Source organism: Chenopodium quinoa, unplaced genomic scaffold (assembly GCF_001683475.1).
Source record: "Chenopodium quinoa cultivar QQ74 unplaced genomic scaffold, ASM168347v1, whole genome shotgun sequence".
Lineage (NCBI taxonomy): Eukaryota > Viridiplantae > Streptophyta > Magnoliopsida > Caryophyllales > Amaranthaceae > Chenopodium > Chenopodium quinoa.
In genome coordinates, this window is record NW_018745080.1 from 314,904 (window position 1) to 331,896 (window position 16,993).

Consider the following 16,993-nt stretch of genomic DNA (forward strand, 5'->3'; position numbering starts at 1 on the left):
TATTATCTTCTTCTACGTGTTAATGGGTGATAAATGTGTTCTGGCGGGCTTGGTTATCTTATGAGCTTTTTGATGGTTCATTTATGAATCTAATCCCTGCTTATTTCTGTGTCTTCTGACATTGATAATGCATATGACAATCAAACTTGAATCAATTGTTTTATCATGTAGCAGGGAATAGTAATTTCTTTAACATTGACCTTATAAATTAGTGAATGGCATATTTTTCTAGAGACATTATACCTTCTTCAACAAAAGAGAAAGGTAGTATCGACAACACTTCTGTCTCAGGTTGAAGACATAAACTTTGTGTATATGTAGGTATTTATTCTCCAAGAGACCAAGAGTTGGAGGAGAGAGAACAATCCTAGATAGCACCCAGCCTTGCCTTTCATGTCCGTTCGGGCCGCATTGTATCCAATTTTAATCTTAAAGCTTATCATTTATCTTGCTTTTCCCTTTGTTATAAGCTAGACATTAGATATCATTTTTTTTTTCCTTTTCAATTTTGAACCCCATCTGCTTTTGACTGTGCTCTTATCTTGGATTTTACTTAGTCTGCAGCAGACAGACAGATCTATGCTGAGAAGTGATGGAGAATTTCATCATTGGGCCAGTTTCACCATTCATCGATGACCTTCAATCATGTTGATTAAGTTGTTAGCAGCCCTGTCTTTGCACTTTTCCTCATTACTAATTGTGCAACAGAATCATGGTTAATTTGACCACCTAGACTGTGTTTGACTTTTTGCCACCTTTTTGAGGGTATATTGGTTAGGGACTGTGATTTCTTCTGGTGGTTTCCTCAATCTGGTTTATATGGTAAGGGATTCACATGTTTTGCTGTCTTGAAGCAGTAAACTGGTGTATTCCACTTCCTTCCACTAGATAATAGCTTCTGAGAGCAGTAAATTTTTTTGGTGTCTATGCTGCTGTTTGCAAGGTTGAGGACTTAAAGGTTTCCTTGGGTCTATGCTTTTCATCAAATTATATATATATATTGGGCCATATTCAGATGAAGGTTTCTATGGAGGAGCGTGTACTGCTATTCTTTGTTTTGTTTTGCTGACTCGTAATCTGCTTGGATGAATCAGAGGTAGGTTTGGTTTGCTTCCAATATCATTCTAGATCTTACCCTGCCCTCTAGTTTGGGCATTGCATGGCTCCACCAGACTCCAACCATTAGCTGCCTTTTTCCTCTGGGTGGGCTTTGGTTGTGTTGCATCACTGCAACAAGGCTTGGTGGGGCCTCTTGCTTCCAATTGCTGTTTTCTCTATTCCACTTAAGCACTTCTTGACTGCTGTTTATAACATTATTATTGGGTTTCAGATCCGATAGGATGGATTTACTACTTTCAATATTACCTTTAAATTTAAACCGATAACCAAATATTTGTAGAAATAAAAAGAAAGACGTTGGTGGTCTATAATTTTGCTCAAACGGACAAGCCTGGTGAACTCTTCAAGTAACCTTGCTTTTTTCCTTTCTTTTCTATTTTTTATTTGGAGGTAGAGCTGGGAAATTCTGTTAGATGTAATGGAAAAAGAATGTTCCCATAGACATAATCTAAGGGGGAAAGAAGAGGTTTGATATTTACTACCCTTTTGTCCACCCTTGAATTCTTTGGAAAAATCTTTTGATCTTATTATAAAGTTTTTTTGAGTCCAAGGGGATGTTATTTAAGTGTGACTATTTTATTATTTCGTATAATCTAGTGTTTAATGTCTGGTTAAATTAGGGTGAGATGATCTCATCCCATCTAGTGGCGGATCTTGAGTAATTTGTTATCAGGGTTCAAACTTATCATACAAAATCAAACGTTTCATTCTAACAAATTCTTTTATTTTTATGTTTTGAGAGAGGTTAAAATTCGCGTAAATTTTTATTTTTCCATTCGGATTTTTTTGTCTTTTTTGTGTCAACCAAACAAGTACACAATCTTTTACTTACCATAAATTTACATTTTTATAACTCATGAATTGGGCTTTAGAACTAACATTTATTTGGGCTATACCAGGGGCTAGGCCCCAGTAGGCCCCCATAGAAGATCCGCCATTGATCCCATCATCTTCATAACAAGTTAGCAGACATGTTTCCACTAATCAGGAATAATCAGTTGAATTTCCCATTTGCACAAGATGTGGGTTATTGAGTAAGCATATTCTTGTAAAAAGTTTTCGATCTCTATTGTTCGCAACTTGACGTTATAGCGCAGCAAATAGCAACGTTCTAAATGTGAATTGTGGATGTTGCGGATTCCGCCTCCTTGTAACTATATATGATCGTTGATCACATATTCACATACAGTATATTATGTAAACTTTTAGTTTTGAGAGAAGACTTGCCTAACCTTTGTGTATTTTTCCTTCTCAAAACTTATTATGTAGCTGTTACTATAGGCTATCTACAAGGATAAGAAGGGCATTCCATTACAATCATCTTTAATTTCTTTTGTAATCGAAAGGATCATCATATAAGACGATGCCCACGATGGTAGTATCATCCAAAATTAGGCTTATAATGTGATTTTGAGATGACTATTACGGGTTAGCCTAAAGTGTTTCGGTTCAATTATATATATGGGGTGAATTAACAAGATTACGGACATCAGGCATAGGCGCGTTGGGTGCAAACTTGAAGTTCTTGAGCTCTAGCTTCAAGCTCATCGACCTTAGAACATCTAGCTTGCTTGAGACTCCCAAAGGTAAGCTCAATTCGAATTGAGGCTCAATTGCCTACAGGTTTTCCTGCACCGCGCCTGTGGGATTTGGCAAAGCGCCACCACTAGCCAACCTCCATCGAAGGCTGGTGTAGCTATGACTAGCATTCCTTTATATTGACTTTTCAAAATTTTCCCCTGTGCTTATTTTTCCTTAATTCCATTTGATTTTATTCTTTGCTCTCTTCAACATTGTGAACCTTAGGCTACTTTTCTCCATTTGATTATATTAGTAAATAATTTTATAGTCTAATATATTTGTTCTTGTAAATTTTTTAAAACACATATAATATACTACCTCCGTTTCATATTTTTTACAACTTTGAAATATTTTATATTTCACAAATAATACCCCAAAGTTGCAAATAATATGAAACTGAGGTAGTATATACATCAACGTATATATATATAAATTTGTCATGAATGATACACAAGACAAAAAGAAACGTATATAATGAGTATCACGTCAAACGAAAATAACTTTTGTTCTTTCATTTGTAACCTTTAGCATCAACTTTTGAAAATTACTTTGCAAAGGTTGTGTTGGAGTATGAATAACAAAAAAAGAAATGAAGACATTTACCATAAAAGTAATCTCAGTACAATTCATTCTTAAGTAATCATATTTCACATCAATTTAATTTGCTCATAAAATAAACTGTAACTTACATAGTTACATTGCTACAAATTTGCACCATAACTAGAAATAACACTGACTTGCAAGTAAGATTAACGGAATCCTAAAATTTTAACTAATAAACTTTATTCTATAAGCTAACTCTTGAACAATTTCATATCCACCTAAATACCCTTACTTTTTATGTAATGGCAATTTTTATGATCATTGTTTTTCTTCGGATAAATTGTAAATAACTTCTTTATATTGAAATTTAAAGCATACATCACACGCAATCAAATTTTATAATAATTTTGAGCATTATTTTTCAATGGGTTGAGGTATCGGCCTCATGGTTTAGCCTTGAAGTTTTCATATTCTTCAAGCTAGCTAGTGGCCCAAACAAGTGATTCTCTGGTCCAAATTTCACTTAAAAGCAAAGCAAACCAAACGAAGTTCAGTTCAAGAAGTCATAAGGTGACAATGCCATAAATTTGACTACCAAAGCTTTCATTATCTAACTAGCATCTATATTTGTCCCAAAACATGTTGATCAAGATTCATAAGCGAAAACGAAAGCCACTCAAAGCAAAGAAAAAAAACAGTATAAAGATCACACAATAAGTCAGAAGAGACTCAATACTCGAATAATCGAGTAAAGGCAACGAAAAGCAAAAGGAAAATTTTGATAACAAACAGTTGGCTAGCAAAAGAACAAAAACATGTACAAAAGATAGATGTATATATAAACTAACATATAAGCAAATCACAATAAGATATCATGCCATCTTCCGATGACATGGGTGAATTCTCGATCACCAATCGTTTTTGTGGTATTAATTATATCATACCATATCATATCATATAATGCCATTCTACAAAGCTAAGATTCAATACAAAATATTCGTATATGGCTGGCCATACCGTGTGGCCAACCATCATAAAGGTTACTTCGAACTGTTATAGGGTTACTTGGTTAGTGTTACAGGTTTTACTTCGTTAGCGTTATAGGGGTTACTCGGTTATTGTTATTCGGTCAGCATTGCAGGGTTACTCGGTAAGTGTTATACGGGTTACTTTATTCTTTTACAAGTGGCAACATGGTGTGGCCAGCTGCACACTAAACGTGATGAAGATTAAAGTAGGTTAGATCGATCATCTATCATTGTATGTAATTTCTTAAACGACAACTTTTAGCATCACGTATCCTTATCTAGCTTTTGTGTTTCATTTCTTTCTGCAGTGATAGATGTTCATCACATGTGACCGCACCTGATCAAATCGATCATTCGTGTACAACTTTGAGATAATATTTAACTGCTTTGACAAATTGATGTATGAAGACAAATGATGCCTATAAAACATAGGTGATCTCATGTATATAAGCTTGTTACGTGCGCGTCGTGTAGTTCTTACAACCTCGTTTAACTATATGATTTCGAAACCAATGGTTAGAAAGATTGCCAGCTGCATTGGTACCAATTATGTGCTATTTTTAGCAGGGCCAATTGGAAGTATAGAACATGATGCAGGAAAATTGGAAGCTACTATAGTACTAGTTTTTAGTGTATAGTATATGACTTGGGAATATGCAACCCTCAAATTAAAGCCTATGCTTATAAATTATTTGCTCCTTTACTTGCTTTAGCTTGTTCCTTTTTCTCTGGCATGGGTTAGATTATGTTATATAGTACATTAATACTTAAGGTTAGATTACTACACTAGCTGAAGTGTCAGTCTCTCACGATGGTGGAATCGATCTAGTCGTCGACGACCTTTTCGATATATGATGGATTGTACATGTTTTAGTATTGTTGAGAGAATTTGTGGTTATGTTCAATCCAATTTTTTTAAAGGCGGCTACCTTTGTGTGAGAATATACAATGTACTTAGCTTGTTTATGAGTCTTAATTAGTGTAAGCATCACGGTACATTTGCTCTAAACAAATTAAAGTGTTTCTTTTTTATTTATAAAAAAGAACCCATATGTGAGGTGGTGTTGTCCTACGCCACTTTTTTTTTTTTTTTTTTTTAAATTTTTATTGTAACAAATCTTTTGTTACATACCAAACAAAAGAACAAAATCACATAACCTAGAAGTTAATTACTCCGTACTACATATTGAACAAATTAGAGAACATTGAGAGTGAGATGAGATAGCTCAAGTGGTTAGAGTTTTCCTCCCGATTTCAAGAGATTTTGGGATCGATTCTCTGTCACCCCCACCCCCACCGTTGTGGCTCTCTCTAAAAAAAAAAAAAAAAATAGAGAACATTAGCAAGTAAACAAGACTACAATAACTGGTATTACTTTCAGTACATTCAGATTTAGTGATTTAGAAGGGCTTCAATGCCTGTGCAAGCTGATCGCTGAGACAAGCTAGGAGGCATCATCATTGATGAGACCATACATTAGTCCAGGCCATTACTACCTTCTTACCTAAGTTACTTTCTAAGTTCGCGATCATCACTGTTAAGCAAATTATCAGTGATTAGAAGGGTGTCAATTGCCATCAATTTGCTCACTATATCCGAACTCTTTAGTCCATAACAAGCCTTTTTAGGGTGGAACACCATGTCTCACCATCACCTTGACGGCTAAATTTGTATGCGGCCTTGATCACACGTACTCATCATTATTACCACCTTACATAATACTTCGTATTGTATAATATGAAACATGAAATCCACACCCCCTAGTTGATTTTTTTTTTTTTTTTTTTATTTTTTAATTAACGACAAACTTGCAGTCTTTGAACAATCCTCATTTTTCTTCCAAAAAAAGAAGAAAAAAAAAAAACAATCCTCATTTACAAAAGCCTTCGTTGTACGTTATTATTTAGTAATACATCTTTTGATAGTCAAACTTCACAAACTTTAGTTGTGCATTCATACAGTTGAAAAAAAATTTATCATCAAATAAAATCACAACCATCACGTCGTATTCATTAATAATTTTTATTTACGCTGTTATTAGTGATATATGATTATCATTGAAAAAATTACGTAAGTCCCGGAAAAAATACCTGATGTGACAACTAAATACGCGGGAACATACATTTACGAGTATAATTTAAGCTAAGGTTGCTTAGAGAATAAGAACATTACAATTAAAATCCCTAACAAACATACTTTCTTATTTTCTTACAATATACCGTACTATATATTCCGAGTATCTCCAATAATTTTCTATGCAACTCCGTATGTTCATACATAATTATATGTTACATTCTCATGGTTCTTCTAGAACCCATAATTACAAATCGATGGCTCAAAAAGTTTCATACACGAAACGCGACATTATGGAGAATCTAATTATCAAATTAAGAAGAAAAAAAAAACCGTTGTTTTTGGGACAATGATTTGCACTATATTAGACGCCATTAACCTAATTAATTACAAATAATTAAATCAATGAAAATTAAAGAAGGCCTAGAATTATGAGCTGATCGTGAAAGTAAATTTCCCTGTTTATACGGATTCAAAGTAAGAATCATTACTCTATATAATGGACCTTAAAAATCTCATTAACTTTTCTTGATTCTGAAAATGCCAGCCTACTAAATCATTATTACAAATAAAATAACCAAGATTTGGTGTACTGAAAGTAAATATAATTATTGATCTAGCATAAGGCTACTGTTTTGACAACTATGCATTATTGTTAGTTAAACTAATCAAAGATTATCACGCAAACCGCGATTGGTTAATCGTAGCCATCAAAAGTTCTTCTGGTATAGGGCACAACCTCGCTGTGCAGACATCTTATCCGTTTGTTTCCTACAGCGAGGTCATAATTACTATACGATGATCTTTATTTTTTTTATATATATATATATATATATATATATATATACACACGCAACATGCGCGAATCTAAAATTTGAATGGTGGAGCACCCCTTACGGCCGGTGGATCTAGCCATTATTTTTATTAACTTAAGAGCGAGCTTATTTGATAATAATCAATTGAATCGATCACCAAATATTCCTTAAGCTTTGGGAGATTGGACCACAAGAGATGCTTAAGGAAAAAAAATATGAGACATAATTTTGTAAAAGAAAAGGTTAGTATTCTGCATTCAGATCCCCAGGTAATGAAAGGAGTTTTAAGTTTTGGGGACCAGCCTTCGTGAACGGATTAATTCACACGTATAAACTCGCTTTATTATAATCAACAATAATTAATCAAAATAATTAGTTTATGTACTTGGAAGAATTAAATTAAATGTAATGTTTTATTTGGAGTGGTTTAAATTATGAAGGGATCTTGTACTGTGTAGTTGTGTGTGTAGCAATCTTAGGCGGCAGAGGTGTTTCTGAATTGTTCTTATTCTGTGGAGTATACAGAATACTAGTACTTGTATAACTTGGGTATGATATGCTGGGAGAAAATAGATGTACATTGAAAAATAGCTGCCACTTTTTAGCTAGGAGAGTGATTGTAAAGGTGGTAGGAACTAGGAAGCTATGTTTTCGAGTTCCAGGATTGATATATATAAGATATAGCTGATATAGGTATGTGTTAGACATATGATATCATCAATTAATGATATCACACATATATTTTCCGATATTGATATCACACATATATTTTTCGATATTGATGATATCATATCTCTAACAATATGTGTTCGAGTGTCATATAACTATATAAGTTTTGGTTCAACTTGAAATATTATGGCGTCCTAATAATATTTGTTACTTGGACTCTACTAGAAGTACATACCTAATTAACATAGTTTGTCGGGAACTCAAGATATGCTTTGAATATGTTTGTACTTTATAAACGTACTAAAACGTCCCATTACGATATATATGTCATATTGGGATTTTTTTTTTTTTTTTTTTTTTTTTTTTTTTTTTTTTTTGGTAAATGTGTCTGTTTTAATGGTTGATTTCGTTTTTATTTTTGGAGTGTTTATATAAACTCCTTAAGTTTAAGCTAAGCATACTCTGTACTATATGATTTCATCACGAACAATAAAACTTCCTCACCATTTTATGGATGTAGTTGACACATTGCTAGCGAAACACATAAAATCTATATATGTGTTCTTGTTTTTCAATAGCTTTCTTGCATATGTTAACACAAGTACTTCTCCAAGTTTCAAATATGACAATCTAGAGAAAATTATGAAAGGTTTTGGTGTTAAATAAATGAGGTGTACATCTAAGTGTAGAGTATCCAACACAGGTAATTGATCTAAATAAAATCAGAATAATATGTTTATATGTACACGTACACGCCCTAGTCTAAAATCCGACACAGATACTTGTTAAGAAATGTAAAGTAAGAAGAAATAAAAGGGAGTTGGTATATTAGGTTTAATAAGACTTAATGACAAGGTTTAGGCTAGGACAAGTGTACTATTTTCTCCAATAATTGGGGGTAAAGAGTAGCATTGTTTAATTATAAGTAATAAGGGCACCAATGATGGGAGATATAAGGCCTAAGTGGAGCTCTTTCTTTACACGCCTGAATGAAAAGAGGCATAGATTTTCATGGCTTGGACATTGGAAGCATTATTTTTGGTGTCCCCATTACTCTACTATTATGTCTTCTTCACATCAAACTCTCTTTCTCTCTCCTCTTTTCTAGTGGAAGCCAACTCCTCTTTCAACCATTTTTTAAAATTTTTGCTCTAAAATTTTCTGTTCATCTCAATGTTTTTTAGTGGACTTCCCTTTCACCACCTACCCTTTTTATAAATATTATTATTATATAGTTTTTTGTTAATTACTAATTAATTAATTAATTAAACTAATATAATTTTTGTAATATCCACTAATATCTAGCTAGAGTCTAGGCTTGGAAACAACAATTAACAACCTTTGAGGTGGGATCGGTTGAATCTAGGCACCCAATCACAAAGTATACATTTTTGATTGGGAGCAATTGCCTCGTAATGTTCATTTTGTTTCTAACAACTCAAATCTTATAAAATCTTGTCTCCTTTACCTCCTAATATATTCACAAATATTCCTTGGATCAATTGCTTCTTGAGAAAGTATTAACCATTAGCTCCGTATAATTGGCCTTGTGATTAATAATTTTCATATATCGAGTTAATCCATTTCTTTTTCACGAACAATGCTAATCCACGTTACTCGAACAATGTATTTTACTTCAGTTATTCATGTCAATACCTCGATATGCCATCAAACTTGTGTATGGACATTTATTTAACATTAACACCTACTTCGGCATTCAATTTGGAGTAAGGACATGACAATATGTCGTAAAATACTATGTAATTTCATATAACAATTGGATACGTTGTAGAACCTAGTAACACAGTTATTTATTGATTATACAGTATTTGAAATTATGGAGAATGGTGCAAGAAAGTTCAAGAAAAGAAGCAAAAGCTTTTCTTACTCCTTTGGCTTAAAACCTTGAACCACTCAGCTCTTTTGTTTTTATCTGTTGTTGTACCATCATTCAGTGATTTGTGTGAAAGACAGTTAGAATGGATATACAAGGATAATGTGATATCTTTTTTTGCTTTCATACATTTGTATTTTGTTCATTATTGGAATTACAAGTTATCAAATGTAATCCAGTAAGATAAATGGAGAAATTAGTTAGTTGGAACTTGACAAAGTTGTCCTGGAAGGCATAATCAACTTTTTATTTGTCATAATCTATCGTTCTAGATAGCGTATTCTTTAAGTTTATCTATATCTCTTATACAAATCGCGGTACATGATGAGTGCATTGTATATATATTTATAAGATGTATCGTTAATGCGTACATCCAATGTATGTATGTATGTATGTATATATCCTTGAATTTATATTTCCTTAACTAGTATATTAGATGACCTAGATTGAGGTGGAAGAATTCGAGGCATGCCAAAGTTGATCATTACTGCGCCGTGTTTATATTGATGTTGATATGTTGTTTGGCAAGCCTATTATACAAATTAAATGTATGCATTCTAAAAATAGAATTATGATCTCAATACTTATCCATGTAATTTGGACTTAGCAGTCAGCAAATTCTATTTATGGAACACCATACTTTCCTCCTTGATGGGATCTTTTCCTGAATGATGAGCTAGGTACCTACATTTTACTTCATCCTAACAAAAATTCTCTCTAGTACATTGATCAATCAAATAAAGCGAAAACGTAGTTTTCCTACTAGGTTTCCACTTGAGTGTCAACATTAAAGAAGAGGCAACTGCTCGCGCCCATTGAAAAGATAGGGCGCGAGCAGGGCACTTCCTTATTGTTTTTTTTTTTTCAAGTTGGAGAAGCTCCAAATTAAATATTAGCCGTAATATATAACCTTTAATCGTTACCTTATAATGGAAAGCTTCTTTTGGGGGAAAGAAAAAAAAAATAAATAAAATAAATAAAAATGCTATTAGAATCGTTTGAAGGGAAGTGGTAGTGTGCCTTAAATGACTTAGAAAAGTTTGACAATGATGTGATTTACTTTGGCTCCGACTTACATTCCTTAGAGCCATTCAGTGATGTTTTATGTTACCCGGACTCTCTAAAACATATATTAGATATGGATATATCATATGCACTCAAGTTTCAAACTTGACAATTTAGTTATGAAAATTTCTGTTATATGTCGAGTCAGATTCATACCTAGATCACAATATCGAAGATCCTAGTTATTGGTGTAGTACTCGAGTTAAAATGAAAAGTCCAATTATTATTGTTCAATTGAAGTTGGATATCTCTGACTCTTTTTCCATTAACTTTTACAACTGTTTAATATGGCTCACATATGTTGCTCAATAAAATGCTTCTAGTGCAAGTACAGCAGACTTACAACACACTACCTCTGATAATACTGTTCTTTACCTTTAATTTAAGCATTAATAATGTAATTAATCAAGTAATTAATAATTAAAAAGTATTAATTTTGTATAGAGTTTAAGTATAGCAGCCAAACTGACATTGTTTATTTTAGGTAATGGTGGCTAACTGACACAGTGACACTTGTAAATTAATTTTTGATCTTTCTTTCAGTTTCAGGTGGGATGCAATTATTATGATGCTTTTGTGGGATAATCTTTTATGTATTAGTTTACTATTATGGCATAATATCTAAACTATACATAAAGATTATACTCTTTATCTTTTTCTATTATTCTGCAGTTTATTTGCATTTTATCTTAATTAAACAAACAGAATTTGATCCCTGTGTATCAGATTTTACTTAGTTTTTTTTTATATTAAAGTGTGTACTGGAACAATGGTCTCTGGTAATTGGTACTCTTACAGTCTCTTTTTAGATATCGTACCTTTGCTTTCACATTTCAGGGCATGGAATTTCGATTAGTTTTTGCCGTATAGGTCTTGTATCTATGCATCGAGTTTATTAATACAACAGAGATAATGTAAAGTTATCCCTTTGCGAAGCTGACTTTTATGTGATTTGAGGTGACTGAAATTATTACTTACAATGCACATATAAAAGTTTTTGTATTAGCCTCCGATCTCATACCCAAGTTGTAGGAGGGAATCGTCCGGGAGAAAAAGTAGAGAGGAGGGACTTTAGCATATTTATTTGACTAATGGCAAATTGCTTCTAAAGTTGTATATTCTATTTATGTGAGAAGTTTGGAAATAAATAGTCATTGAAGATCTTAATATTCGCAATTTACATTACCTATACAAAGAATCATTATAGAGACGACAAATATCCAAGTGTTCTATTTTTATATATTTTTTTTTCCCTCGAAAAATGACTAAGACAAAGGTAAAGATATATATTGATATAAAATTACGATTCAAAAACTAAAGATAAATTTCATAATCCATATGATGTTCGGAATTTTGTGACTTTTCTATAAGACGGATAAAGAGTGTTGTAAAAATTGCACATGGTACGCTTGTTGTAAGGACTATATATCCAATTAAGTGCAAGTGGCAACCTTTTTATCAAATTTTCAACAAAGAACATAATTAATTCTATTAGCTTCCTTATATTTTTTCGAGTCAATTTCAATCTCGAGAGACCAACAAAAGAATAAATGATATGTGAAAGATTTATTCACAAGTGGAGCATTAAAAAGAAATATTTTTAAATGACCATCTTTATGGTAGTTTTTTAGAGTTAATGAAGATATTGGAAGTGTTTAAAATAAGATGTTGGAATTTTACATTAGAAAAAGTTCTACCATACTGTATAAAATGTGTAGTAACTAGTTTACTTCATATGTAGTTTGATTAAATGAGGATCAAGGAGCGGAGGAATGGTTAGTTCTTCCCCCCCCCCCCCACCCCTTCAATATTAGGGGGTTCGATCCTCATCCCCCCTCCTGTGATAGGAGGGGTCTCCCCCTATATTACCGTTTCAAAAAAATATAGTTTGAATAAATAATTTTCACTATTAATGATCAAGTCAAAGTCCAATTACATACTTATTAGAAGTAAGTTGTCGACTTGTCGTTCGATATGCAAAACAGAATAAATAAAAGTGACGGATCAAACTATCTAGTTTTATAAAACTTATGTTTCTAAGTTAAAGAGAAGACGACCTAATTATGATCAATTAATAATGAATTTAGGCAAGTGTTCTATATTTTTGGAATATATTAAGCTCCATATACAAAGAAGAATGGTTTCTTCTCGGATACTCTTGCATATTCCTTGGAATTTGTTATCAAACAACAATCTTCAAAGGTTTTCTTTTTCTTGTATAATAAACGTACATAGAATGTATAGGATTCGCTAGTTCAATGTTGTGGTTGCTTTATGCTCCAAGAATATATACAATAAACTCATTATTATAAAAAGTAGATGTAGATTCCAATTTGCAATATATATTTTCCACTAATATATTCACCATGGAAAATTAATAATTACATAGGTATCCTGAAACTTACGATCCAACATAAAGCTACTTAACAACAAAATCCGAGGGGAGTATTTGATTTTCAAATCCCCCTTTTTTTCCCTCCCTACGTACTAATATTACATATTGCTTGCTTAGCTTCTATTTCATTTCATTGCCATAAACAAAAATTAAAAACTAATTACACAATCAACCCCATTAGCAAAAATATTACGGGGTTTGAAGTTGATTGTTCTTGTTTAATTATCTTCATCAGGTTCTATAGTAACCACGCTGAGATACTTGCTTCCATTCCACCATCCGTTGTAGAAAGCACATTACCTAAAAAAGTCGAGTTTTCAAAACAATAATTAGTAACCATTAAGTACGATTAGACGGCCCAAGTGCTAAATTTATGATTAATAATCGAGATTATAATATAGTAATTAATTACCTCAGAGGGGTCTTGTAGGGTATAAGCAGCAGAAGTTTCCTTAGGAAACTTTGAAACAAGTATACCAAATCCTTGTTTTCTCTTCCTTAGAACTTTAAATGCATCTTCGTCGGTTTTATCATCTCCAATGTAAATTGGTAAAACATCTTTAGAGTTTGCATAACCTGTTAAAAAGAATAAAGTTAATATAAGATGTATAAAAATATAAAAAATAAATAAATAAAATAAAAAAATATTCTAACAAAGTTAAGGATATATTTATTATAATATATAAGGTAGCAAAAACTTACCAAGTGCCTCCAACAAATATTCAAGTGCCTTGCCTTTGTCCCATTTAATGGTGGGCTTGATTTCTAGTACCTATAATTTCAGTCAAACAACATAAATATCATGAGAATAATTCTATTTTATCATCATATAATAAAATTTTTATATGTAATATTGAAATTTAATATACTATGTACATTCTACATACCTTTCTTCCATAATTCATTTTCAGCTTAGGATAGTCACTAAGAACTTCTTTCACAAGCTCAACAAGTTCAGGCCATTTCTGAAAATTTATACAAGAAAGTAACCATTACTATACTGTCACAAATGCCGAAGTGACTCGAAATAAAATATGATTGATTGGTTACAACAAAATATACCTTCTCTTCAACGCAGCGAAAATGGACTGATAAACAGAACTTGTTACTTTCAACTTTAGCACCTTCGATAAACTGAGTTTTCACGACCAACTTTTTGTACACTTGATTGATCATTGGTAAAAACTCGCTTGCAGGCTGGCATACGACCGATTTATCGTTGGTACCGTGTGCCGGTCCTTCGATGTCCATACCGTGGCTGCCCGCGTAATACAACTCCTTAAGTTTCACAAAGTCGTGAACCTAGAGAAAAAAGTACAAGAAATAATTATATTTTTGTTAGTTAGGCCAAGAGAAAAAATATAAATATATACTAGTATTTACTGTATATGTTTTGTTAGAGTAATAGTGTATGTTCTAAAAATAGAAAATTACAAGGTTATAATGTACCTTGTCCTTGCCTCTTCCGCTTACAATAGCAGTAGGAAAGTATCTCGCCACTGCTTTCACCGCGGCTCTCATCTGATCCAATGAAACAATCGAATTAATAAGAAATGAATGTTACGGCGAAATTTGTTTAATAACAATTTGTTTGGTAGGTGGTAATAAATGACGGTACAAACCTCGTCGGACATGAAAGCGCGATCAGGGTCTTGAACAATGGGTGAAAGAGTACCATCGTAATCAAGGAACATGACCATTTTCTTTCCTTTAGACGCTTTCGTGATCTCGTCGAACATTTCCAATGCTGATGGGTGTGTCATCTGATTATCAACGCGATTTTTTGAATTATTAAACTTTGTAATAATAATAATAATAATAATAATAAGGTAAAAATAATGGTAATCAAATTTTATTTATGTTATTACCATCCAAGAATCATGCTCAGGAGAAGAAGGCGGAGATTTAGCAGGAGAAGAAGCTCTCATAGAATCAACCCAAGCATTAATCTTAGTTGGACCGCCTTGAGTCTCAAGCTTCTTAACGGGCTTTCGGCGTATAAAACGCCCGGCAGACGAAGCCGGGGGCTTCGGCACAGCCGGGGAAAATAATGATGGGTTAGACATAGCCATGGCAACAGCCACTTTCATGCTCGTTTTCGCATCGGAAACGACTACATTTTGGTTAGTCATTTTCTCTGGTTCTTGTTGTTGTTGCTTCTTCTGGTGAAAAACAATAACAAGAAAAGGAAGAAGAATTTAAGAGAGAAGTAAGTTAAGTAAAAGTAGAGAGAGAGACAGAGGAGAGAAAAACAGGGGAAATGAAATAAGAGAAAGAGTTGGAAGACACAAGTAAAAAGAAAGGGGGGAAGTGGAGTCAATTTATAACTTGTTCGAAGCACAAACAGACGAAACTACCTCTTCCTTTCCAGCTCTTTGTATAAGAGTAACTTTCAAAAGCATATGTCTTTCTTTTAATGCTTCATTTTTATGGACCCTACAATCTATGTTCTCTTCTTGCCCCCACCATATTATAACATTTTTTTATGTGTATATTTGTTAAAAAATATATGAAAATTGAATGAATGAATGAATGAATGATGGATTCCTATTTTCTACTATTTCTACATATATGAGTGATACAATAATATAGAATACTATTGAGTGACAATTATGTAATAGAGACATCCATAATTTAAATAGCTTACATTCATATTGTTTTGAGTTCGGTATCTGCTGAACACCCTGAGAAACTGAAAGTGACAATCCGTTTATTTCAACGGTTGTTTAGTATAAAGTTGTAACATTAATCAGGATGATGATGATGAAAAATAATTCGAAACTTTGATGTTATGTGTTAATGCATGTTTGATTAGTGATATGTAGCGATATTAGAGTAGAAGAACCTTCCATCCTAATGATATTTTTCCACAAAAGTGATGAATTTTGTATTTAGATTAAGAAAGACTAGAATTGATTCTTGTGATTTATCATACGTATTCATGGTGCAACAATAAAATATCAAACTACATATTCCAATTCAAAAGCATGTATTTTAAAAGATACTACTCATAAAGAAAAGAAAATTACAAGATAAGAGGTGTTATACCATATTCATGGATTTGTGTACTTTGAGGACAAAGTTAGCAACTTCAATTCAACTAACAAATGCCCGAAATCTCAAGAATTGCTCTCTAATTAAGTTGCAGTTACTACTTTAGAAAGAGATAGAGTTTGAAAGTATTAGTGGTGCTCACTATGAATGTTACAATGAGTTAGCAAAGAGTAAGTAGTGAGTATTTATAGACGTTGTTGAGAGTTGAGACTAGGTTACTAGGGGATCATACAAAGCATACTGTGGAATCTTAGGATTAAATTATGTTTTAATTTGCTAAACCTATATGATAAAGTTATTTTACATTATATCTCCGACGTGGTAACTAATTGATGTTTACGTTAATGGTATTATTATCTGTAAAAAAAAATATTATAAAATGACAAAAAAAGGTAGCAGATTTCACCACATCTTACAGATTTACAGTGTCAATCTCATTTAGAAAAGCAATATACTTGTAGGGCCATGTGAGAGATAGAGAAAAACCTTTTCATAATCTTGAATTATTTCGACCATTGTTTAACTATGTATGGTTTCATACATTGATACCAAGTTCCTTTTCTTTTCTTTTCTGTTAAATGTTTAAATAATACTTGTACATTATGTTGATTATTGCAATATTACATACTAACACAAATTGGGTAAATATGTAATTTATTAAAGTAAATAACAGAATTTTCCAAAAAAAAAAAAAAATTGTACATATATCATGAAGATCGAGAAAATGTGGTCATCATCTTAATACAATAATACTTAA

General features: G+C 32.5%; 1 protein-coding gene across 1 annotated transcript; it reads right to left on the reverse strand.

Annotated features, from left to right (window-relative positions):
• Nucleotides 1-13,116: 13,116 nt before the first annotated feature.
• On the reverse strand, nucleotides 13,117-16,398 carry LOC110709634 (probable trehalose-phosphate phosphatase D). The gene is made up of 9 exons (XM_021887843.1): nucleotides 16,231-16,398; nucleotides 15,051-15,344; nucleotides 14,805-14,945; nucleotides 14,632-14,703; nucleotides 14,245-14,484; nucleotides 14,070-14,147; nucleotides 13,885-13,954; nucleotides 13,595-13,758; nucleotides 13,117-13,482 (listed from the first exon to the last, which is right to left on the reverse strand). The coding sequence occupies exons 1-9, from the start codon at nucleotides 16,237-16,239 to the stop codon at nucleotides 13,414-13,416; spliced, it is 1,137 nt and encodes a 378-aa protein (XP_021743535.1). The 5' UTR covers nucleotides 16,240-16,398; the 3' UTR covers nucleotides 13,117-13,413.
• Between the last annotated feature and the right edge of the window lie 595 nt (nucleotides 16,399-16,993).

What these genes read in the sequence shown, in the direction of transcription:
- LOC110709634 (XM_021887843.1), bottom strand. An exon ending in GCGGAAGAGGCAAGGACAAG is followed by an intron (nt 14,485 to 14,631) that starts GTACATTATAAC and finishes TTTTTTCTCTAG; the next exon opens with GTTCACGACTTTGTGAAACT. An exon ending in AAATGAATTATGGAAGAAAG is followed by an intron (nt 13,955 to 14,069) that starts GTATGTAGAATG and finishes CTGAAATTATAG; the next exon opens with GTACTAGAAATCAAGCCCAC.